The sequence below is a fragment of the Antedon mediterranea genome, chromosome 9, assembly GCF_964355755.1.
Source record: "Antedon mediterranea chromosome 9, ecAntMedi1.1, whole genome shotgun sequence".
NCBI classification, from domain to species: domain Eukaryota; kingdom Metazoa; phylum Echinodermata; class Crinoidea; order Comatulida; family Antedonidae; genus Antedon; species Antedon mediterranea.
Window position 1 is genome coordinate 12989003 of NC_092678.1, and position 25917 is coordinate 13014919.

At 33.1% G+C, this 25917-nt stretch overlaps 2 protein-coding genes across 3 annotated transcripts; both read right to left on the bottom strand.

Annotated features, from left to right (window-relative positions):
- Positions 1–3871: 3871 nt before the first annotated feature.
- LOC140058185 (lactadherin-like) lies at positions 3872–10753 on the bottom strand. Its single transcript, XM_072103747.1, has 7 exons — positions 10696–10753; positions 9622–9908; positions 5597–5735; positions 5050–5348; positions 4372–4510; positions 4031–4185; positions 3872–3919 (listed from the first exon to the last, which is right to left on the bottom strand). Exons 1-7 carry the CDS (start codon positions 10751–10753, stop codon positions 3872–3874), a joined length of 1125 nt encoding a protein of 374 aa, XP_071959848.1.
- Positions 10754–13800: 3047 nt separating this feature from the next.
- Positions 13801–24897, bottom strand: LOC140058787 (serine--tRNA ligase, cytoplasmic-like). 2 transcript variants are annotated; one of them, XM_072104528.1, is made up of 11 exons: positions 24697–24897; positions 21490–21560; positions 20547–20630; positions 19955–20113; positions 19007–19147; positions 18365–18520; positions 17379–17600; positions 16710–16839; positions 15898–16055; positions 15164–15293; positions 13801–14150 (listed from the first exon to the last, which is right to left on the bottom strand). In XM_072104528.1, exons 1-11 carry the CDS (start codon positions 24830–24832, stop codon positions 14005–14007), a joined length of 1533 nt encoding a protein of 510 aa, XP_071960629.1. In that variant the 5' UTR covers positions 24833–24897; the 3' UTR covers positions 13801–14004. The 2 variants fall into 2 exon arrangements, with proteins under 2 accessions (XP_071960629.1, XP_071960628.1); XM_072104527.1 differs by having other exon boundaries at positions 17373–17600.
- Positions 24898–25917: the final 1020 nt, after the last annotated feature.

Sequence of the window (25917 nt, forward strand, 5' to 3'; positions counted from 1 at the left end):
ACCAACTATAAACATTCATGAATGTTTATACCTGTCAATCAAATAATGTACATCAAACAGGAATTTTTAGAGATCATCGGTATTTTACATTCGTTTTCTAAATATCAGCATTATTTATAACAGACGTTACCGTATCAGCTACAGTATCATCGTATTGATGGAAGATTAGATGATTAGTAAATATTCTGACGATGATTGTGAATTTGATATTATTTAGAATCAGTAGGTTTTTTATATTTGTAGCCTTGGCTACCAATCCAGTTTCTACATTTTTGGTTTAGTCTATACTTTTATTATATTAAAATAAACAGTTTTATCCAAGAAAGACGCATACCGTTTTACTCACCCTTTATAAAATGAATTAGTTTCGTATAAAATCTTAAATGACATCTTCGGTTCTTGGACTTTGTTAATCAATGTATGGACAGGTACTTCTCCAACCCAGATGTGAGTACCGTCACCAATCTGCATTCCTATTCCTAACCAGTGCTCAGAACCATTGACTACTTCGTCTGTATTGTCTAGAACAACTTCTACTTCAAACGCTAAGACGTTATTGGAAGCGTCTTGGTCGGTCACCTCGATAAATCCCTCAATCCGCGTCACCGAACAGTCTTTAAGAATGCCATAGACATCGTCGGTGGCAATGTACTGCGTCTGAAGAGCATAATAACAGAACTCTGTCGAGTATGTACAGTATAAAGAGTCACTAACAAATGAAACCGACACTTTGTTAATACTCCACTGGTTGCTTGTCTTGTTTGTTGAAAAGTTGTATGGCAGCGTGACTTCAATTATGGGATCGGCGATTCCTCTTGGAAACTCAACAACAAGGTTTATATGCACCGTTTGACCAACGTTAACATAGACGTTACCATCTTCAGACTGCTCGGTAACGTTCATCAAGAAATGCGGTAGTTTGCTGAAACCGACATTGACAGCTTCTTCTGCGGAGACTAAGCCGGGGTCATTAATCTCAGCCTTAATGTTAACTCGTAGATTAATTCCAGGTTTCACATCATCTATAAAAGCATGTACATATAAAATAATTTGAAGCATGAATAGGTAGTAAATAACAGTTGATTTTATGATTCCCTCACAAACTAAAAAAAAACCCTGATGGATAAAATATCATTTTCTTTTATTTGTAATTCTAAAGCTAACGTTTTTTAAACATTCTCTAGTACTTTTTAGACAGGATGATATCTTTTGATGCACCTAGGTTGTAGATAAGAACCTTAAAACATTGTTAATCATCATCATCATTAATAGTGGTCAGATGTTTTGAAGTAACTTGTACTGTATACTAACACTTGCGACAGAATTAGCAAGCGATGCTCAGGACAGTAAACGATTCAACCATTTTAAAGATTTACTAATCAGTTTAATATTTACAGTGTAAAATTACAATTAATCTTCATAATAAAACACAATTTAATTACCATTAACAGTAGAATTTATCGTCCCTTCAAATTGAATGTCAGATAAAAAGTAAGAAATACTACTAAAAGACAAGATAATTTCTGATGTAACACCTACGGCTGGGGTGACAACAAAGTGGCTCTGAAAAAGAAAGTATAACTGAAGCATGATATCTCATAAATATAACAAACTGCAATATACTTTAAACAAGAAAATTCTACAATAAAATAATCCCAGCAGATCGAAATATTGTTAAGGCAGAAATTACGCTGTTTAATATGAATAAAATTATTACTGTGACGTAAGTATAGTCATACAATGAAGCGTGAATATAGGTTCCATTTCACATAATCCCGTGACGTCATGGCTAACATAGACGGCAACAATTGCAAGATAGCTTTCCTATTTCCTAAACATAATTCTCTTTCTCTAAAATTGACCTCATGAACAGAAGAATGCCAAGTAACAAATAATTATTAAGAAAGAAACCAAACTTACTGTTTTGGTTGAGTTTGTATTTCCATTTCCTGTCAGAGTCCATACAAAAGGATTAGAGGACATATCGAACTGAAAACGAGGTTTATACTAGATTAAATTGAGTTTGTATTTCCGTTTCCTGTCAGAGTCCATACAAAAGGATTAGAGGACATATCGAACTGAAAACGAGGTTTATACTAGATTAGATTGAGTTTGTATTTCCGTTTCCTGTCAGAGTCCATACAAAAGGATTAGAGGACATATCGAACTGAAAACGAGGTTTATACTAGATTAGATTGGGTTTGTATTTCCATTTCCTGTCAGAGTCAATACAAAAGGATTAGAGGACATATCGAACTAAAAATGAGGTTTATACTAGATTAGATTGAGTTTGTATTTCCGTTTCCTGTCAGAGTCCATACAAAAGGATTAGAGGACATATCGAACTGAAAACGAGGTTTATACTAGATTAGATTGATTTTGTATTTCCATTTCCTGTCAGAGTCCATACAAAAGGATTAGAGGACATATCGAACTGAAAACGAGGTTTATACTAGATTAAATTGAGTTTGTATTTCCGTTTCCTGTCAGAGTCCATAAAAAAGAATTAGAGGACATATCGAACTGAAAACGAGGTTTATACTAGATTAGATTGAGTGTGTATTTCCGTTTCCTGTCAGAGTCCATACAAAAGGATTAGAGGACATATCGAACTGAAAACGAGGTTTATACTAGATTAGATTGAGTTTGTATTTCCGTTTCCTGTCAGAGTCCATACAAAAGGATTAGAGGACATATCGAACTGAAAACGAGGTTTATACTAGATTAGATTGGGTTTGTATTTCCATTTCCTGTCAGAGTCAATACAAAAGGATTAGAGGACATATCGAACTAAAAATGAGGTTTATACTAGATTAGATTGAGTTTGTATTTCCGTTTCCTGTCAGAGTCCATACAAAAGGATTAGAGGACATGTCGAACTGAAAATGAGTTTTATACTAGATTAGATTGATTTTGTATTTCCATTTCCTGTCAGAGTCCATACAAAAGGATTAGAGGACATATCGAACTGAAAATGAGGTTTATACTAGATTAGATTGAGTTTGTATTTCCGTTTCCTGTCAGAGTCCATACAAAAGGATTAGATGACATATCGAACTGAAAATGAGGTTTATACTAGATTAGATTGAGTTTGTATTTCCATTTCCTGTCAGAGTCCATACAAAAGGATTAGAGGACATATCGAACTGAAAATGAGGTTTATACTAGATTAGATTGAGTTTGTATTTCCGTTTCTTGTCAGAGTCCATACAAAAGGATTAGAGGACATATCGAACTGAAAACGAGGTTTATACTAGATTAGATTTACTGTAAGTGATGTTGACGACTCTCAATAGCTCATCTTTTATACTAATTATGATAATTAATCTTATTTTTTTTTGTATTTTACCCAACAAAGACCTAAAATGCTGATAATGCATTTGCAGCTCATATACTGTGGAACAATTAAACATTTCTCTAATTCAACTCATGATACACATTCTATTGAAGTTGTCAAAACCCTTTTTTATTTTTTTCCCATCTTAAAAGTGCTCTGGGGCTATACAAATTCGACAACATCAAATTTAACGTGCCTATGCGAATATTGCCGTTATATTACACACGCATAAGCTTTAAACTTTGACCCAATGTATTTAAATTATTCATATTTTATTTTTATTGTATTTTATTAATTTGAAATTAAAATGTTATGTTTCAAAGAAGAATCAAATTTATTTAGTTACCAGAGAAAAAGATTGATAGAGATGGCAGCAGAAATATTACTTACTTTACTATTATTGCCTCGTATTTCAAACGTATCACCTCCAAACCGCTAGAACTTACACATCATAATTCCGTAAAGCTAGTGGTATTCTAGTTAAATTTAGCCGTACGGTAAACAGTATACTAACGGGAATTACGTATGTGCATGTTAACTGAGAGTTGGTAGGGTACAAGTAAAGAAAACCAGGTTGATATTCTTAAAGATTAGTTAAATGAAACAGAGTAATATATTATAAGCATGTATTCATGTTAGTTCTACTGTCACAGTGCCTTAGATAAGCACTTTCACGATAATAAAGATATATACCTCCATATTTTCAGCTGTAAGGGTGACTGTAAAGTCTGTTCCGGATGTCAATCCAGTAGTATTGATGAAGAAGTCCGTCTTCACTTTGTCTCCTGCTCCATAGTAGAATTTTGAATCGTTAACATTTATGCTCACATCCATGACGGTATCAATAACTTAAGTTAACAGTAAAAAAAAATCAAATGGTTTACGATTAGCTAGAAAAATATATGATTTTATTTACGATACTTTATCGTGATTTTTGGAAAGCGAAGAATATTCCACTGTGTTTAAATCGGCAAATTACAACATACATGTAATGCTTTTTGCGGATTTTAAGATAAAGTTTAACAAATAATTACCTGGACAACCGTACAGTTCCATTCTTAAACTTGGCCATCCACGTGCCTTATATGGATAAATTCGAATGTATCGAGCATTTACAGGAGAATTAAAAGAATTGATAACGACACTGTATTTATCAAAATTTCCCGGAAACCGCTACAAATAAGATGTACAGATATCAATTTTTGATGATCTATTTTGTTTTCTCTTTTGTGGGGGCAGTCCACTATTATTGCACATATGAAAAACAATATGATAAAAGTTAGATAGATATCTGTCTATCTGTCTGAGAAAATTTATATTACAGAGCTAAAACGATATAAAGATTGAAATTCAGTATTGAGATTCGGTATAATAATGATAAAATGATATATTGCACTATAGGCTAAGATTGTGGTTTGTGTAAATACTTTGATAAAATTGTATATTTTTACATTGATAAATAAAGACATTTCGAACATAATATTGCTTTAAAGGTTTACATAAATTATATGATAAAATAAACTAATATACATTGCAAAGCTAAACCCAATTTTAAGCTACAATTACCTTTTTAATAATATTACGATAATTTAATAATTCATGGCTTTTATCTTGCTTGAATAAAATTGATAATAGTCAGACACTTGACTGCCTGTTACTGCCATATATCTAGTCTTGAAAATAAAAAAAATGCTAAGAGTAAAATTACTTACTCCACCTTCTTCAGCAGTTATTTCCCAAAAAGTAGTTCCATTTGTGCTGTATTTGACCCTGTATTCCTCAACATATTTTTTTTTGGTATTTCCTTGAGTGGCGACTTTAGTTACTTTGGTAATGTTACCAAGATCAACTTGAATCCAATGATTTTTGGGATTACCTGTTGCAGATGCCCAACACGATCTACCATGAAGTCTTCCCTTATACGGTTGAAAGTAATTAAGAGAACTATCAGCCGTCATCTGATTATCAGAAATTGCACCACTCTCAATTCCCAGAGCTGTATTGCACGATTCTATGAGTAAAATCTTGCTTACCAATTCAATTCATTATCATTTAATATTATGTTTTAGCAATCAATCAATCAAAGAAAATATAGACTTGGGTTTTTATGGAATAAACACTGCCAAATTTATTATTTGAACATTATTGTAAATATATATGTAAATGTATATAGTTCTGTTGAGTTTTCTCTATCTCTCATACGTGGTGTACCGAAAACTTCATAATAATCCACATATTTGAACCTTATTATGTAATTACCTGCACAGCTGTAAAGTTCTATTCTCAAACTTGGCCAATCAACCCAGGCTTTTAGATAAATACGAATATATTGAGCGTTTACAGGAGAGGAAAACGAATTAATAACAACACTGTTTTCATCAACATTTCCGATAAACATCTAGAATTTAGGAAATAAACATATCATTATTATATTATTAAATTATGTAAGATTTTGCCGATTATTCATTAATTTTAATATTTATGAATATCGTCCCAATGATTGTTCCTTTGAGTTATTAGAGTGATGTTAGGCCAGAACCACCGGTAGATGGCGCTGTACATGACCAGAACTTTAACGGAACACACTGAATACTTTCGTAGAAAAAAATCAGGTAATGACTTAAATGCCCTAGATATGTATGTTGTAGCTATCATTTTGACATTGTATCACATGGAACGCCTTATAATGGTTTCAAGAAACGCAGAAAACGTACGAAACAGTATATATCTGTGCCAACAAGTGAATTTTATAATTTTATTTAAAATACCTGTGACGTCACAAAGAACGTCATCTTCGGCATATATTCTGACGCAACGTCTTTGGAAGCATAGGGATGTTCGGAAATATCACCCAAACAAATTTAAAAATAATCATGCTGATTGGTGGATTAAAATAAATTTCTTTTAACAATTTCAACAAATTTTCGAGTGGGGATTATTATTCAAAGTGATTTTTTTATTGGGGAGGTTTTGGGCGTTATTCAAATAAATACCATCCTAATAATTAATACATTATTTAATTTAAACATCTTTTGAAACTAACTTCCGCGCCGTTTCTGCCCAAGAAGAAAGACGTTGTAGACGGCTTGCAACATGGGCAGACGTATCCTGGTCCTAACTGGACACAGATAGCCCACAGTTATCCCTGCCAGCTTACTCAATAAAACTCGGCTATCGGGATTCACTCGATTTTAAACAAAAGGTCTTATCATCAGATCTCCCTATCTAATGTTATAATACTATTCCCCATAATATACTCCGATGCTTTATTGCGTATATTTAATTTTATCTTTATTAATTTGCAGTACCATTTAATTTTTCAACTACTATACCTTCACGCGCGCGGTTCGATCCCAAAGTAAACAAAAAAACTAAAATGGCTATAGCTACTAACGTCCAAATTAATAGAAACCAGGATGTTGCAAGGTGAACCTGGAAATTACTTGGACCGCGTAAAATTGAATTTGAATTGAAAATCTACTGATGAAATCAGAAACTTGGTGTTAAACCCTTTATAATACCTTCCTAATAACTATGGAACAATATCGTAAAAGTGGAAAATAATGTTATCAAATCTACGTTTTGCGTTACATCTGAGATAGATAAGGTAGGTAACCAAGGCGGAGATTTGTCCCAAAGTTTTCCAATGTGCTCGCCTATGTCAGAATTAACCATAATTTATATATAGATACGAAGGATCAATAGTTTGGAAGTAATCAGTAATAGAATGTGGTGTTCGGTTGTGATAAATATCATAAACAAATTTAAGAAAATATAATTCATTTCATTTATAAATATCAAGAATTTTAAGTTTATAGAACAATGGCGGTATATGATCTCTGAAATGAGAAAAAGAAATACATCTGACAATCATTTTTTAAAGAAAATACGTTCCATATGTTAACATAGGAAATATAAATGGGTTATAAAGTGTAACTAAATTATCTCTAAAAAATGCTTTAATTTAGATAGAAATCCAGCCTTTTTTCTAGCTCTTTTCACAAACATCATCAATGTGGAGTTTCCAAGATAAGTGTTTGTCAAAGTTAATTCTAACAAATTTAATAAATGAACTACCTTTAATTAAAACATTGTTAATAGTTGAATAACATTGAATTCCAATAACTTAATTTTTAGAATGAAAAATCATATAATTAGTTGCAATTTTAAAGGAAGAAGGAAATATTGAAATGAGATATTTAATATATAGCATAGAGGCAAATATATAAATGGTGTTGAAATTGAAATTAATTTTACGGGTAGATTATCATAAACTGTAGCTTTTTTCTTGACAAAAGAAGAAAGTAAATTAAAAACCTCAACTGGTGAAACAGTGAATTAATAGATGGTTGGACAAGAAAAGAAAAATTTATTAGGTCATCATTGCGAATATCTTTAGCTAACTCAGAACCGACATTAGTAAAGAAATGATTAAATTCATTAACAATTGCATTACCATCCATAACATTAACATCAACGTCCGGTTTAGAGACTGTGATTTTGTCTGGTAGTTTGGTTGGCGATATCAAGTACCGTAGGTTATTTACTATCTGCCATGTTTTTGTGGAATCGTTTTTGTTATTTGAAATTAAATCGTTATAAAAAATGTCTTTCAGCAGTTCTGAGTATTTTGGTTAAAGTATTTCTGTATCGATTATAATGCCAAAAAAAAAGAAGATTATTGTGTTGGCTACGTTTTGGGTAAATCCCAAAAATGGGTATGTCGGTAGAAAATTGTTTTTTTTTTTTCAGACCAAAAATGTGTTGGCGGGAAAAAAATAAACAATTTACACAAATGATACAAAAAGACTTTTACACATATTTCATAGCACCCTAGGCTCACGGACGCTAGCTATAAATATTGTTTCGAAAATAGTTTTAAAAAGGTTTATTAAACATCGGCCTAGCATTTTTAGGCATCCGGGCCTAGAGGGCTGCTAGGCCTAACTACCATTTTGAAAGCCAAAAACAATCAAGATCGAAATAAACTATTTCCGCGCTATATGCCACCTTACGCGAGTTAACATATGATATTATATCAGATCATAGAGATATTATGTTCACTATAATATCTCTATGATCAGATGAAAAATATTGAGTTTTATCTATACGTAATTACACTGGCATTAAAGATATAACATTAAAATGTTGGCCGTTATGGGCCATATTTCGCCGATTTCTTATCGCGGGAAAAATCCCACCACCAGAGACATCGATCGATTGAGGCCTAGGCTAGAGGCATTATGTGCATGTCGGAACGGTTGGATTATCGCTATATAAATATTAACAAGTTTGAACAAAAGAGCTTACAACAATCTTAGGTAAATTTTTATTAAAGGTATAGGCCTACTTGCTTTGCGAACAGTTCGAAATCGGATCGTGGTAGTAGTCATTATACAGTAAAACCTCGTGCGATGACAATGACAATGACAATGACAATGATTCTTTATTTCTTTATCGACCCTTTTTCAGGGTATGAAAGAACATTCTTTCAATCTTATACAGAAACAAACTAAACACTTCCAGATATAAATATTTGGTCTTATACATAATTAATATATCGAAAAGCAACATCGCCTGAACAACCTCGTGCGATGTGCGATCTGTTGTTCTTTGCAGCAGATCAACATTAACTCTAGTAGTTCATGGGCTGTAGGGGTTACCATGCACCCCCTCCCCCTCCCACCAACAGGTAAACTTCTTCTGAAACAAAATGATGTTAACAAGAAAAATATAATAATAAAATAGTTCATTCTTATATTGCGTTCTACAAGCAAACTTCTCTACGCTGATTATTATTATTATTATTATTAACATTGTTACCCCAGTAATTTTTCGTATGGAAACATACTCCCATAATACAGGTAGTAATCAGAGCAAAGTTGTGTCTTGATCTAACCGGGTTCCCATTTATACACCTGGGTGGAGAGGAAAACGTAAGTAAAGTATCTTGCCTAAGGATACAAGCAATGTGGCGAGAGTTAGATTCGAACCTCGGTCTCACGATCAGTAGTCCAACGTCCAACACCCTGCGCCACATGCCCTCACGTATATAGATATATTAAAAATTGTTAGTTACCGTGTAAATAATACAATACTAAGAAGAAAGGAATAGTGTTGTGGGATCATGGACTAAAGATAAAAAAAAAATGAAGGTTTCAGGTGACAAGACTTATACTGATATCAAAGGGCGAGTTATATCATTTCAACGGTTTTTGAAAATGTTTGGAAAACAAAACTACTAATTAATTGTTTATCCTGATACGATGTAAAAATGTACATACCCCACCACCTTCAGCGTCAATAAAGTTAGTGCCATCGATGCCATATTTGATGCTGTATTTCGAGACTGAACCTCGACTACCTCCTTGAGTCGCCACTTGGGTTATATACGTTATGTTACCAAGATCTACTTGAATCCATTGACTGACATTGGCGGTAGCGGGTGACCAAGACTTATTGCCATGTAGCCTTCCATGATGGGCTGAAACATTATCGTAGGAACTTGATGCATTCATCTGGTTATCAGGGATGTCACCACTCTCAATTCCTAGATCCCTATCGCATGATTCTTTAAATAAAATAGTAACTTTATAAAGTCTTCATTCTCTTAGTCTCACAAAATATTTTTCATGATTAACATTTTTAATGTAAACATTATTGAAGTAATCAGATAATAGTGAAAATTTTCTATAAATAAATTTTAAAAAGATCAGTCTTGTAAAAGGTTTTTTTTTTTTAAATAAAATTGCTATTCGTTCAGGTGAATTAAAACTAAAACCGCAAAAGTCGTATCGTCTTGGTAATAAATGCAATATTGAAACATAACTTTCTCCAATATTTTAAATTTAGGTCTATTAAGATGAGCATTGTTTGGCATTTTTCCTCTCCATATCAACAGTATGGAACATACTTGTGGGTACAAACACAAACAGGCGTTATGAATAGCTAAAATCACTCAAAGCCAAGAATGTAAATGTCATATAAATTACTACTGAATGAAACTTAGGCCTACTGCTATTTCTTAAACTTTTAATTTAAATTAAATCTTTAATGGGTTATAATATGCCTATAATTTTACATTTAATTATAAAAATTCAGGTTAAATTTGATTCAGATCTAAAAAGTTTGACTTTTCAATGGCTTAAACTATTAAGAGACACACAACAACATTTAAAGATAAATGTGAAGATAAAGATAAACCATAAAATAGCAAAATATATTTAAATATTTTCTAATTCATTTTGTTCTACAGGAAAATGTATATTTATAGTGGATCGTTATCGTCCTAATAACAAATGAAATTTTATTTTGTTTCAGCATTTATTAATCTAAAATATAACAGAAGGCCCTCATACCTTTACTCATATGCAGTATTATCCAAAGAAAAACACAGACAATTGTCCAACAAGCCATTATGAAGTTATCAAAACAATCCGCAGTTAATCGACATTGTCCAATCCGTCGAAAAAAAAAAACCCGAATGCTTTACGTCTATAACAATTTCGCTTTGACACACGTAATGATTTGTGTCGATATTTTAACTTATAACAGTTATAGTGTTAAGTGTGAATAAGAAATGTCATATTCTTAATGAATTTTAATTATTATTCAAGGTTAAATGTGGCAATTGTATTATTAATAAATTAAATCAATATTAAATAAAAATAGATAATTTATTCAGAGTCACACAATTTCAATAAAACGATACTTTTAATTCATAACACACCCTATAATCATATTTCATAGTTTTTAATTTAATGCCATGTGGGAGTCAGAATAATACTTATATTGTACTATGTTGAATAATGAGTTGATGTTGTTTTGATATTTTCATGAAAGTATAATTATTTAAAAATAATTATACTTTCATGAGAGCGGCATTAAACTTGCTCATAAAACCAAAACGTGCAAGGTAATACAGAATTTTGTATTATCCATTGTCACAGGTTAAATGGATGGCAACCCTTTTCTTCTAATACGAATATTGACAATGTAATATTAGCTAAAGCTTGGTTTCCTCTAGAGACGCAATGCAAGGAGCGAGTTGACCAATGGCAAGCGATAGTTTGAATAACCCATTGCTTGTGATTGGTCAAATCACGTTGCATTACGTCATTATGGCGCGTCTCTCTATTAAGATTGATGTGTACGTGTGTCGTTACATCATAATAATTGGAATTTACCACGTATAGAAAATAAAAACCTTGTTTTTAAATTGTTATATATGTGGATAATTTTAAAATGCTTAAAACATTCTCTAAATTTGCTCTAAATTAATTAGAACAGTATTTCCTGAATTTATATTTTTTTTTAAAATGTTATTGTTTCTATATTTTATTCAGTTGACAACCAACAGCGATGAAACCGCCACTAACAGGTTGAATCTAAACATAATAAACTATAATAAAACCAAATAAGCAACAACAACAAAGATTGGGATAGAGGTTTAACAATTTTCAATACATTTAAAATATCATAAAATAAATCAATATCCAAACAAGTAATAATCACACTATTAAATTTGTTAGGTAACCGCTAATGCACATGAAAGAAGGTATAATACTTTTGTTAAATTTCATCGAAGATTGTAATTATTTATGATCAAAATTAGAATGTTGTAAATGTAAGACAAATAAGTTTCTCAGTGATTGGCGGTATAAATTTGCCACACAAAGAAATACATAGAAAAATAATGTTCATTATTATATTTATTTTCAAAGTTCATAGCATTCTTTACAGTAATGAGATTTTAAACGCGATACATACGAAATGTAATTATAATAATTGTTATATCCCACTACATAAATCCGAGTACAAATAAATTATTTAAATAATATATCTATAAAACAGATAATAAAGTGTTTATCTTAATAAGCAAGTTTTGTGAAATCCAAAGTTAAATGTCAAATAAACAGAACAAAAATAATAATTAAAAAAAAACATTTTTAAAGTCACATATTATTTACTTTAACCAACAGTTGGATACTTGAAAACTTAAATTTAACAGTTTATTTTGTCTCTTTTTGTACTGAATATGTTTGGGATTTTTATTCTACGGAAGTGAATGCCATTTTGCAAAATGATCTATTCAGCCATTAATTTGATTAATTTTCATGTTTTTGGGTGACATTGCATTTTTAAGTTTTGAGTACATTAATTCTTAAGGTTATACACTCTTTTATTGTTACAGTACTTTATGATATTCAAATTGTACGCATTTACAGAGGAAAGGTTGGACTTGTCCAAAATTTGGAGTTTTTTCTTTTTTATATACTGTAGTTCACCAGTCGGCATTTCGATGTTACGAGCTCAAATAGGATACGTATAAGACGCCATATGTGCCAAAACATTGATCTTTTTACTAATAATAAGTCAAAACTCTGTCTAGAACCCAGACTAAGGAAAGATTAGCATACTGTAGTAAAACTAGTGCATTGAACTTATAAACATGAAAAGTAGATATACCTCCTGGTGACTTTCACGTTTTTGTTGGTCAATGCTATTAAATTATATCATATATAAATAATGTTAAACCATGTTTATTCATGTAACAGTAACAAATATCATGAGTGAATATTGTATTGAACTGTATTACGCACTTTAAGATGCAAACAATAAAAAGACGTTTATTCGAATAAATACGGTACTTAAATACTGTGAAAAGGGTAATTAAGTAATGCAATCAAATGCTATCGCAGTTGCATGCCCATAACAATTTTATAGACACATCGTTAACATTACGTTAAATTGTTAAAATTTATTAAAATTTGCTAAAAATACACAAATTAGAGACTGCTCGCTGCTTTGCTCCACTCAAGCAAATAATAACAGATATTTGGTGACAATTTCGTGCTGCAAATGATACTGTTTTTATCTTTTTGTGATTGTACTTTTTGTTGACATTTTGTTTTAATCACATAAACCTAAATAGTAAACAACTTAATAGTGATCTAGTTAATACATGTGACCTGAATATATAAACAAGATGGGCATTCCATGTAAACATGAAGAGCGATATTGCAGCCATTGCAAACTAACCAAATATCGACAATCTAGTCATTACGTACATGTAACTGAATATCGACAACCTAGTCACTACATGTGACCAAATATCGATAGTGACTACGTGTGGCCAAATGTCGCTAGTCACTACGGGTGACCAAATATCGCTAGTCGCTACATTTGACCAAATATCGCTACTCACTAAAAGTGACCAAATATCGCTAGTCACTACATGAGACTAAATATTGACATTTTAGTCATTAGATATAACCTGAGTGACATGTAACTTAAATACCAATCTAGTTATTATATATGTGACAAAATATCAACAATCTAGTTTATGAAATGCGATTGAATATCAATGACCCAGTCATCATATGACACCAATTATCCACAATCTAAACCAAGTACACAGCCTACAACTGCTGTGATTTTCGGTCAACATTTTCTGTTCCACCTTTCGGTTGTGATCTAGTTTTTGACAGAAAGCAACATAATAACATTTAGGAAAGCAGGGTTAAACAAAATAAGGAATGTATTCTGTATTCTTTTTAATGTGATTGATTGACTTGAACCTTCGTTATTTGTTTACTTTACAATGGACATGGTTAGTTCAGTGTGTTAATGAAGTATTTGGCCAATAAACATCTTTTTTAATATTGTTATTCTAGTTTCATGTCTTCAACCTTGGCAGAGACATCTTCTGTTTTTCCTTTTTTCTTTCCTCCTTCTTTTTGTTTCTTCTGTTTCTTTCCTTGTTGTTCTTCAATTGGTGCTGGTTTAGTGAATTTAATTAATTCTTTCAAGCCTGCAATGAACACAACATATACATGAGCTACATATACAGTATTTATTATTATTATTACATATACAGTATTTTTATACAAACAAGGCCATATAGATGGCTGCTGTCGTGTGCTCATTAGTGTTTACCGACCGACCGACCAACCTACCAACTGACCGAAATTACTGAACATGTTTAAAAATGTTGAAATGTTTAAAAACATTTATATTTTTTTAATTTACACGTGCGTAGCCTGTCACTTTTGACGTGCTCGTATAATATAATTTTGAGTTGAAAAGTAAGTCAAGAAAACAGAAATCGGGCAAAAAGAGTGCGCACGCAAAAATCTCCGCACTCATGGCAATTTTGTAAACGCTTAAAATTGCCTGAAACGTACTCTTATTTCATAGAAAATAAATTTTGAAAATTTTAAGCGCGAGTACGCATGCGTTACATGCGCTACGCACGTAATTGTATTTCCATATGATGATTTATGCCCTGAAATTTATGAGTACCAAATTTTATTTAATTAATAAATTTTGAAAATTTTATGCGCGCGTACGCATGCGTTACATGCGCTACGCATGTAATTGTATTGCCATATGATGATTTATGCCCTGAAATTTATGAATACCAAATTTTATTTAATTGTGATTCATGGTTGTGAAGATATGATTACAAACGTGATTTCGTTAAATCGTGCATAGACCGCATAATTTTTTATTGCACACCGTGAAAACATAACCACATCGATTCCTGGCCATAAGGAATATACTGTGAAAAATTGAATTAGCTAGTTATAGTGACATAGTGAACTATAGAGTCGCGTCCATGCGGCTAAAAACAAATTATCTTAGTTTCACACATAAAAGCTCTTGAAGAATAACAAGCAGTACACTCTACAAAGTGCTGAATTCAAACTAAATGATTAATCATCTTAACCATACATGGCTAATCAACACCTCAACATATGCAAACAAAAAGTCTTTAGATGGTTTGTTTTTATTTTACTTAAACAAAATTAATTTTTGACTTACCTTCAGGCATAAATGGTCTTAGAACTTCAGGAACAACAATGCCCTCTTCAGTTTGATTATTTTCAAGTATACAGCAGATGACACGTGTGGTAGCGCACATTGTAGCATTTAACATGTGCACATACTCAGCCTGTTACCCAGGTATATAAAAAACAACAATTCAAATTTAAAATTGTGATAAACACCCCTCTGGTATAATGGACAGGTCAGCTATTTTGCATATGTCTATTAGTTTACATGCAGCTGTGTCTAGAGCTTTTTAAAATATACCAGCCACCAGAGATTATTTCTTTTCTTTAAACTAACAAAAAGTAGTGGTATTGGTCAACATATTTTTTGAAATAAAGACTTTTTTTGTATTTGTTGTGTTATTTTATGTCTTATCTGAAAAAACAACCTACTCATGTAATAAACCCGTAAAACACCCAAACATTTATTAGCTGTTTAGATAATTTGTAACATAGAATATTTTAAATAGCACATACTACAATGCTTATCTTATTATGACTGACAAATGTATATTTTTTTCTAATAATGATACAAATTATTAAGAGTTTGTTGATAAATATTGTTACATCTGGTACATCATATTGGTGAGAATACAATATAGCACAGTTGCTTACCATGCTAGTTGTGGATTATTACTGTACCAAGACAACTCATAGCAAATAACAATGATTTGTATTCAGTACAAGATATGATGTAAGCAAAAGCACATTGTAACTCTGATTTACCTGTGTATTCATTTTTTTAACCTGTCCATATCGTACTAGGAGTCTTCTTGATTGGTAGTCGGTACAATTTGAGCATGACACTAATTCTCGGAAAGCGCCACCACCTGGAAACCATGCTTCTACGTCCAATTTTTTTGATGCTGCATTATTAAGAGCGCCTGTTAAATAAATTAGATAAACTGTAAATTAAAAAATTAGATGATTGTTTGAGGCTACTTTGCATCAATTCAAATAGATTCCAAATCCAACTCTACAGCAACTTGTGGTGGTCTACGGTCTTGAATACCGCTACCGCATGGTATTTTATACTGTTAGAACCAAAATAAGGCCAAAAATCACAATAATGACAAGCAAGGTTTCCACAACAATTTTCTTTTTACAGCAGCCATCTTTACAGTATATCAGGTGCTGTATATTACAACCTCTGACTAGACCCACTACCAATAACAAATTTCCTCACACAAATGGAACATTTTCTTGTTACTGTAATAACTAGCAACTGTCATGTACTGTGTAAATATATTACAGTACTTTCAAACTTCCAGAAACAGTAATATAATAGATTCTAGTATAAAACAGTATCTTTAGATTCGATACACATCATATAGTTAAGGCTCAGAGTACTCTCATAACCAATTCTCTGATTCCTTTCCTCACCAGAAGCTTCACATGACTCCACCATACTAAGCAATCACACTCCAGATACAACCAACACCAGACTCCGAAGTTACATTTACACACCACTAGACACTAGGTACAGCATCACCTCTACATCATCCTTCAACCACCAACACCACTACCAAGTGTCTTACCTGACACAATATTGACCACACGGTATGGCAGTCCAAGCGATTGGCAGAACTCCTCAGCGTTGGCAATCATCATATCAAACATTTCCCAGGATTTATTGTCATGAGGAGAAGTAATGCAGAATTGCTCCACCTTAAAAACAAAACGAATAAAACTAAGAATGGATGCGTTATTCACTGTGTTGGGGGTTTTTGTGGACAGATTCAATCATTGTTCCAATTATAGTACTAAAAGTATTAAAACTGTAATTTTTTAAAATTGTAATACTATTTTAATAATTCATATGATCTGTTGTAATTTGGTTTTGTTTATATTTGTTAAATTGCCAAGAATAACCATAAGTGAATTTTTAAAATTGTAATACTATTTTAATAATTCATATGATCTGTTGTAATTTGGTTTTGTTTATATTTGTTAAATTGCCAAGAATAACCATAAGTGAATCATCATTCACTGTCCTTCTTAAAGGTGGCAATCCTGTTCACAAGCCAAATAAACACAAGATCTTCTACATAGACAAAGTCTTATTCTATGTCTTTGGGAATGGAATGGAATATCCTGACAACGCAGGACTTGAACCAAGGACAATTGGACTGGTAGCCAAGCATCAAATCCACCAAGCCATAACTCTACTATGGTGAATTGACAAACCATAAGCATCATACACAAACCTTTTCAAACTGATGAACACGAAATATCCCTCTCGTGTCTCTTCCGTGTGACCCGACTTCTTGTCTAAAGCAGGTAGAGAAGCCAGCGTACATTTTGGGTAAGTCACTAACTGCCATCCACTCATCTTTATGGTAAGCTGCGATTGGCTGCTCAGAAGTTGCAATCAGGTACTTTTCTTCATAGACCGTTTCTTCAGCCTTCTCACTGCCTTTTCCAATAACCTGATATTGATATTGAAATTTGATGCGAAAATTATTTTCGCGTTTGGAAAATATTTCTACCTTTGCTTTTGAAATACAACAGCGCCATCTATTTTGTACCTTCGCCACGAATATTATTGTTGTGACTGGTTTCGTAAGTACATTTTTGGAGAGATATATACTGTATCTACTAATTTAGATCAAAAAGGCATTTAAATTTATTTTAGGATTTTAAATAAATAATGGGAACATCTTTACAAGATGTGGAATCGTTGGAAAAAAAATAATTAGCCTAGATGAGTTCCAGTTGCCTATCGTATTGTTGCCTTTCAGCCTAGCTAGGTCTGTTAGTATTAGGCTAGGCCTCTAATCGTTCTAGCCTTTGTAGGCCTAGGATTGTTTGGTCGTTTGTTGACATAATTAACACTACAGTAGGTGCGTTTATAAAATCCATATAAATAATAATATTTAATATAAATATTAAAAACCAAATATTACTATTTTATTCAATTTGAATCAAATGTAGGCCTTCGCTAGGCCTACTTTTTGTTTGATTCAAATGACAGGAATCTATTTAGATGTTATATTATAAAACAAATAATGAATGTTTTATATGCGTGTAATGGTAAAACAAATTGCATTTGGTGAATGATGAAAGGTTATATATCCTTTATAAAACATAACCTCTCATCATTCAGCTCATGCCATTCATTTAAATTTATCAATCAATTATATACTAAAGTATCATTATTTTGCAATTTTCAAAATAACAAATTGTAAAAAACCTTGTAAAGTTCCTCATCAAACTGGCTAAGTTGGGCAACCTCCTGCATGACTTGTTTGTTCATGAAGAATGGGGTATATAGGGCCTCATAGCCCTTCTTGTAAAGAGATTGCAAGCCATGCTGAATAATAGCTTGCGACAGAAACACTGCTGGACCCTAAAGATACAAAGTAAAAGTAAGTATTTATTTATAATATCTTTATTGATTATACAATTTTAAATAACATGCATTTTAATTTAATATTGATAAGTCTGCAGCTTTATACTCTAACTCTGACAATCATATAAAGTCTATAAAGTACATTGAGAACATGTGAGAAGTTGTTAAGTTTTGCAAATGTCAAAAGGTTATAAGATAGGAATAAAAAACGTCCAGATCACTAGCCTGTAGGCGTTCCTATATGGGACTTGAGCTCATGTCTAGGGTTAGATTCAAGCCCAAGGAATCAGTGAGTACTGTACAGACATATTAGTATTATTAATTGTAGTAACTGAACTGTAGAGGCATGTAGTGCAGTGTGTTGGACATTGGACTACTGAACGTAACGTTCGCCGCATTGCTTGTAAGACACTTTACATACGTTTACTAGCTGCATTATGGGAGGACGCTTCCATACGTGTTTGATCCAAAAATGATCAATACCTTTAGATAGTAGCCTCTGCTTCCAGCCGTTACAGCGCCTTTTTCACATTCAACTCCGTCTATCATGTGGATGAGGTCAACGTGGGAGTATTTCTTTCTAGTTGATGAATCTCCAAACGTTCTTTCAACTCTATTTTCATCCTTAAAGAATAAAAAATAAACTCTTTTAATGTTTGAAATAAATCGAATTTAATATTAAGTGCAATCATCTAAAAATAATGCATTACATTAAAGCAGGGCCCAGCCAGCTCGGGCCCTCTCTAAATTTCGGAAATTGTAATCAGGGCATTCAAAATACTTTACTACAAGGTTTATACACTTTCTTAAGAGTTCACTTCCATAACATTTGAACAGTTTTACAGGTTAAAATGTCACCGTAAAGCAAAAATAATTATATAAATGGTGTTCAATTAGAAAACAATTGTTCTTCATTTTATATATCCATGGATTTTTCCACAAAAAGAGCTTCCAAATATTATGGAAGCTCTATAAAAAGTTGATTGCAGGAGAAATAGTTGAAAATATACTACAGGCTAGCCTATGAGTTAGTGTGGCCAATCGATTAAGACAGTGGAACCGAAATTCATAGTCATAACATTGGCAAGGGTTAGAGGCTCACTTGCTCCATGGTTCTGGTGGTAGAACAAGTCTTCTTGGAAAAGGACTATAAACCGTAGGTCCAGTGTACATCTGGCTCATGTGCACTTTAAAGAACCTAGTACATCTTTCGAGACGAGTAGGGGGTTACCCCGGTGTACTAGTTTATTCATACACACACACTGTCGTGGACAGACGTATTAGCGCCATTGGCTACCGATGACATAATGGGATCCTTAGTGGAGCAGTAGCCTTTAACTATGAAGTTTGCTCCTTAAAAATAGAAGAAGAAGAAATAACCAATCAGATGGCAACACTTTAAAACATGTGGTATATAATATCCAATCATACCTCATCATTGCTGACAGGCACAGAGTCATGCACAAAGTTGCCAATTTCCCACAGACTATCTTTTCGTATCCTTTCTACCTCTATTCTATCTTCATCACACTTGACCATAGCATCGCTGATAAGTTGCCGCACTTTCTTTATTTGATTTACTGTTAAAACCTGAATAATTAGAAAGAAATTTACAAATCTATATTTAAGATGCATGTAAATCTTGATATAAAATTAAAAACAATCTTATTTCCCACATGGGCAGATCCAAGCGTAAGAAAAGGGGTAGGGGCACAGTTTGTAATGAATTTCAAACAATCGGTGGCGAGAGCAAACCACAGTACCTACCTCCTATTGTTTACGTCGTGCTGTTTATTTTATCTAAGAGAGAAAGCCAACACAAGTGCTATTTATTGGAAATTTAGATTCCTAAATGAGATTATCTTTTATTTTTTCTTTTATTTGACTGAGGTAAAATAAAAGTGAAATAAAAAATAGCAAGCAGCTACTACTCTTTTTTCTATCTGTTGCTTTTGTACTGTACAGTATAGTTTGTGTTTTTATATGAAGACATATTTGCATCATGATGCATTGTTACCTGTACCTTAAGTATATCATCTGACAGAGAATCCAATTTTGCCACCACATCTTCAGGGATGGCTGAATCATCACCTACAGGCTCTTTTTTCTGAATAATAAAAAAAAGGTAAATTCGTAATATACTGTACGTACCGTATAGTAGTACAGTAAGCCCTGGAGGAGAAAAGGGAACCTTGACATTTCTCAAGTGTGATTTAGTTGCTTCTAAAGATACAGATGGTGTTTGTATCAGCTTGATACCAGCAATACAAACTAATCCAAGTAACTAAAGCTTTGTCTATACTATCATCAAACTAGTTTGACAAAAAAGTGTGATGTACCCAAATAATGGTAGTGATATTCCCAAATATGGTAGTGATATGACATCATCATGTCCATATATGGGCATATTCACATTTATTCATAAAGTTTGATAGTATAGACAGAGCTTAATGGTATGGATGTAAAACTAGGGGCTATCTGAGAGTCATGTACGGAAGAAGAAATGAAATAATACCAACATTTTAACATACAGAATTTAAATACAAATCATGTTTTCCTTGACAAACATGGTAAAATCTCTCTAACTGGGGTTACATTTTCTGGCCCCTGTCAGTGGTTGAGTCTATGAAAAATAATTTTTCATTGAGTTGTTTTATAAACATCACTTTCAGTCTACCAGACTTTACTATGTGCACAGTATTGTTGAAAACTCTTTATGCAAAGGATGTCTTTTATCAGCCAATTATCAACTTTCTTATAACACAATCATAAACACATATCATCTAAAGTTAATTAAGGTTATGGTTTTTTTTGGCCATTTCCGCAACACTATTCAGTTTATTGTATGAGTCTGATATAAAGACTATCAGTAATGTTGTATGACGCCTACACCATACTACTAGGTACATTTTGAGTTAAGGTTGGTTAATTCTTAAATGTAATAATAAGGCCTAGGCCTACATTACCTTCATTTTTTCGCCAATTATTTTACTACATAGATTCTTTTGCTTGTTCCAGTTGTCTGCCTGGTAACGAACTAAAAAAGAATAACAAATTATAAGGCCAGTGAGTGAGTGGTGGCAATATGTCAATTGGCAGATCTATCGCAAAATGTATAAAGGCCAATTTACACAGAACGCGGAGCGGACGGGCGAATCTGTTCAAGGATAAAAAGATTCAATTTTGTGAAAATACTGCACGGTAAATGTGGATTCTGGCCAAACAACGACATGATTGATTTAACGTCATCAATGAACATTTTGTTTGCGCAAGTCCGTCAAGTCCAACATGACAATAAATACCACAGTAAGTGCAGCGGCAGTAGGCCTAGCCTAGTTTCGGAACTTCTTATTACTGTATTCAGAATACGAAAAACGTCGTGGTTAGGATTCCGGCACTGGAACTCAACTGCCCACCGTTAGGGAATCCGACAAACGCATGCCCAGAGCGAAGTAATTATAGCTTGCACTAGTGCCACAGACCGCGCATGTCACCACACCACACCACCAAGAGTCCGAGTGTTACAACTAGGGATTTACTGTAGCCTAGTTAATCGTCGCGCGGGAGAGAGAGCGATGGATGAAACTTGGCCTAGGCCATACATGAATTAATAATTAAAATACGACTACGCTACGCATTAAAATAATTATTATGATATTGATAAGAATCAGTGCGCGGCAGCTGCTGTCAATTAAATCAACTTGGTTGTATACGATTGCATGTTATGTACAGTATAATGCGTTTTATGAAATATTTTATTTTGTACTTGGAAAATCATAAAACTAGTCATGTAAATTATAATTATTCATAATTCTACAAACTTTATATATAAAGCTGGAGGCATCGAGGCTAGTTCGCCGTCGCGCAGCTATTAAATGATCCATCGTTGTTAGTCTGGTAGAGTATAGAGTCGCTGATTACCTCGCTCTGGGCATGCGCAATAGCGTGTCGGATTCCCTAACGCTGGGCAGTTGAGTTCCGGTGCCGGAATCATAGATTCCAACTGTCCCGCTTTCGGCGGGATTGTCCCGCTTTTTGATGTTGTGTCCTGCTGTCCCGCCCGACCCCTGAATTGTCCCACTTTCAAAATATTTAATAAGTAAACAAAAATAACGAAACAATATTTTTGGAAACTACGATTAAAAGACGATACGCCTTTATATTTCATAACCAATCAAATATGAACGAGTACGATTGTTCCTTATCTGCAGTCATAACTCACTTGCATCGCATCATAGTCCATGCTCGCATGTAAGACGTCGGTGGTCCAGGTAGAAGGGAACCCAGCCGACTCTACGCGCGCTAAGACAAAAATGTACATGTAACGGCAGGGAGATCTGTAGTATTGTGGTACATTCTACTTACGACAAGCTGCAGAGCCGGCCCAGCCTGGTGTCTGTGACTTACCACAACAACCGTTCGGCTCGCACGATAAATACACGTGGTGATTTTTACAAGAGGGGTATAGTGCGTGTACATTAAATGGAATTTCCATTTTTTTGCTTTTTTGGAATGTCTGCGGAATCCTAACCACGGCGTACAAAAAACTATGACGTGACTATGAATATTTGTATAAGGATAGATGATAGTGTAAAGAAAAGATACATTTGTGACGTTATTAGTCAACAAGTCCCTCTTAAATCAAGGCCTAGCCTAAAAGCCTGTAACACACTAACTTTGGCAGGCTACTGTTGGGATGCATACAGATACAGCAATGATGATAAGTCAGTTATAATACGTCTAGCCTAGTCCATCAGTGCCTCCTTTTAGGTGCGAAACTGCAGTGCCACGTAGGCTACGTTCGAATACAGATCACTCCGGCCGCGCTTCAATCCGGCCGCGATTCATTTCGGCCGCAGCTATGGAGCGCCCAATGAGTCTTTTACAACTGAGACACGTTTTTTTGTAGAGAATCAAAATAAATATTTGTAATCATACAGTATATTTTTTCTCTTTCAGGATCACAACAACATCGCAAGTGTTTTAAATTAGGTCTAATGCTAAAACAAAATAATTTATGTGTTGTATCCAATTAAATGTAATAGGCTAGTATATTAATTGTAATGTGATTAATTAATGTAATTTATTGCAATGTACCCTAGGCCTATGTCATAATTATTATTGTTATCATATATAAATTAAAATATAAAATCATTGTAAATTGGACTGTACAAAAATAATATGTTATTTCTTGATACAATTCCAGGTAACATTAATTACACGGATTTGATTATTTGAAATAAATTAATATTGTAAATATTGTTATTAACTATAACAAACATCAATAAAAATTGATTATTTGAAATAAATAAATTAATATTTTACATATTGTTATTAATAACTATAATTAGTAAGTATGGGTACTGGCAAGATAAAGTGTTATAAAAATAAAGGTTTTAACAAATTTTTAATGTTAATAAATGTAAAGCTATAAAAATAAATGTACATAGAAAGAAATTAAATAGTGTTATTCAAGCATTAATTAGACGGGTATTTGATTATTATTTTATTATTGAATTTAATTAAGTTTAGTTTGAAAGAAAAAGCAGTTCCAACTTCTTTGAATGTTATTGTTAATGAAAAAAGTAAAATTGTTGCTAATAAATATTCAACTAGTTCCATTTAAATTCACCAAGAATTTGTTATAACACTGAACAGTATAGAAAACGTAGATATGGGCGCTCCATACTAACGGCCCCTTTGCACAGGAAGTCGAATTGAATAGCGGCCGGAGTGCATACCATCGCGCTAAACTGATACGGCGGCCGGAGTGATCGGCTACCCTACGTTCCACCCTACTACTACTACTAGCCTAGCTACTAGTAGTAGTACTAGGCTAGGCCTAGTAGTAGGGCCTACGCTAGTCTAACCTAGCTAGGGTCTAACTTATACTACTGTAGGCCTAATTTAAACTATCTATAGTAATATATCTAGTTATTTATAGGCCTACCTACTCTACTGATTACTATAGGCTCCCTACTAGATAGCATGCAGACCAAGCCTAGTCCTCTAGTAAGCTACTAAGTAAAAACCTTGGCTGAGGCGGCTGTCAGCCGGATAGTATTATGTATGTAGGCCTGCACTACTAGGCTAGGCCTAGGCCTTATAGGCTGAGATAGGCCTAGGATCAGGCCGCGAACCGGGGCCGGCCATGCGTGTGCATCAGAACTTACGCTTTCGCCATTTTGTGTCGGCTTCTACAACCTTATCAACGAGAGTGGCATCTTTGTAACGTTTTGCCTGATTTGCTCGTATTTTATCGGGATTTCCTCCCTTGTCTTCACGGAATAAATCAAGATCTAAAACCATGATTTTTGTAAACAGATGATGTGCCACGAGAACACAACCGGTAAAAACAAAAACGCAGGTGTGGTGGTGGTGTGTACAATTTTAAACAGCGCCACCAATAAAATAATATAGCTTTTCTACAAAACTTTTAAGAATTACTTGTAGTGCGACCTCAATCAAGTGTTATTTACAAAAACAAAAATTACCACAGATTGCGTCATAGTGTATTGCATCATCATTATTTTTTTTATATAAATAATAAAACTATGTCAGAATTAACCATAATTTATATATTGATGTGTGTATCATAATTATAAAGGCAATCTAAATTATATTATTAATAGCGAGTAAAAAAACGCAGCATCTGATTTCTGGCGCGCTGTTGCAAAAGTCACAAATTGACATTGAATGACCGTAGGCCTACTCTTAGATTGTTCAACTTAATTTATTTTGAGAAAAATTTAAACATAATGGTAGATTTGTAGTAATTTTTTCCGTTTTAGTTTATGGTCCCTCCAATTAATTTTCAATACCGAGCTTTCGCATCTGGACGATAGACGAAATGGGACGGTACATAGGATTAGGATACGGTTATTTATAAAATTTATATTATAATTAATCATATCTGCGTATGCGTATATAGGCTGTGATTTCACTTTCATTCTTATAGACTCATAAAAAAAAAAAATAAGAATCTTCGTTCGCCTCTTGTAAGGTTTTAATTAGGTGTTTTTAGTTCATCCTTTGAACTTCGCAAATCTAAGTCTTAGTCGTCCAGGCTCTAACACAGAAACTTTTCCAAAACGCCCACTAAACCCGCGTCTGCATAGTCTGCGTTACGATCTGTTAATGATCCATTCGTTTACCGTCCCGATGCGAAAGCTCCCTATTGTCGAAAAAGGACTGCGGTTCCGTTATTCATTATTTATTTATTTTTAAATTGGAAATTTTAAATAATAATATTTTTATTATTATTATATTAGTGTTTTGCCAAATACCGGTAATGAAGATTAAATGAGTGAACATTAATTGCATTAAAACAAACATTTTACAATAAGCAGATCATTGCCTTTAGGATGCCTCACATAAAATAACTTTTATAATTC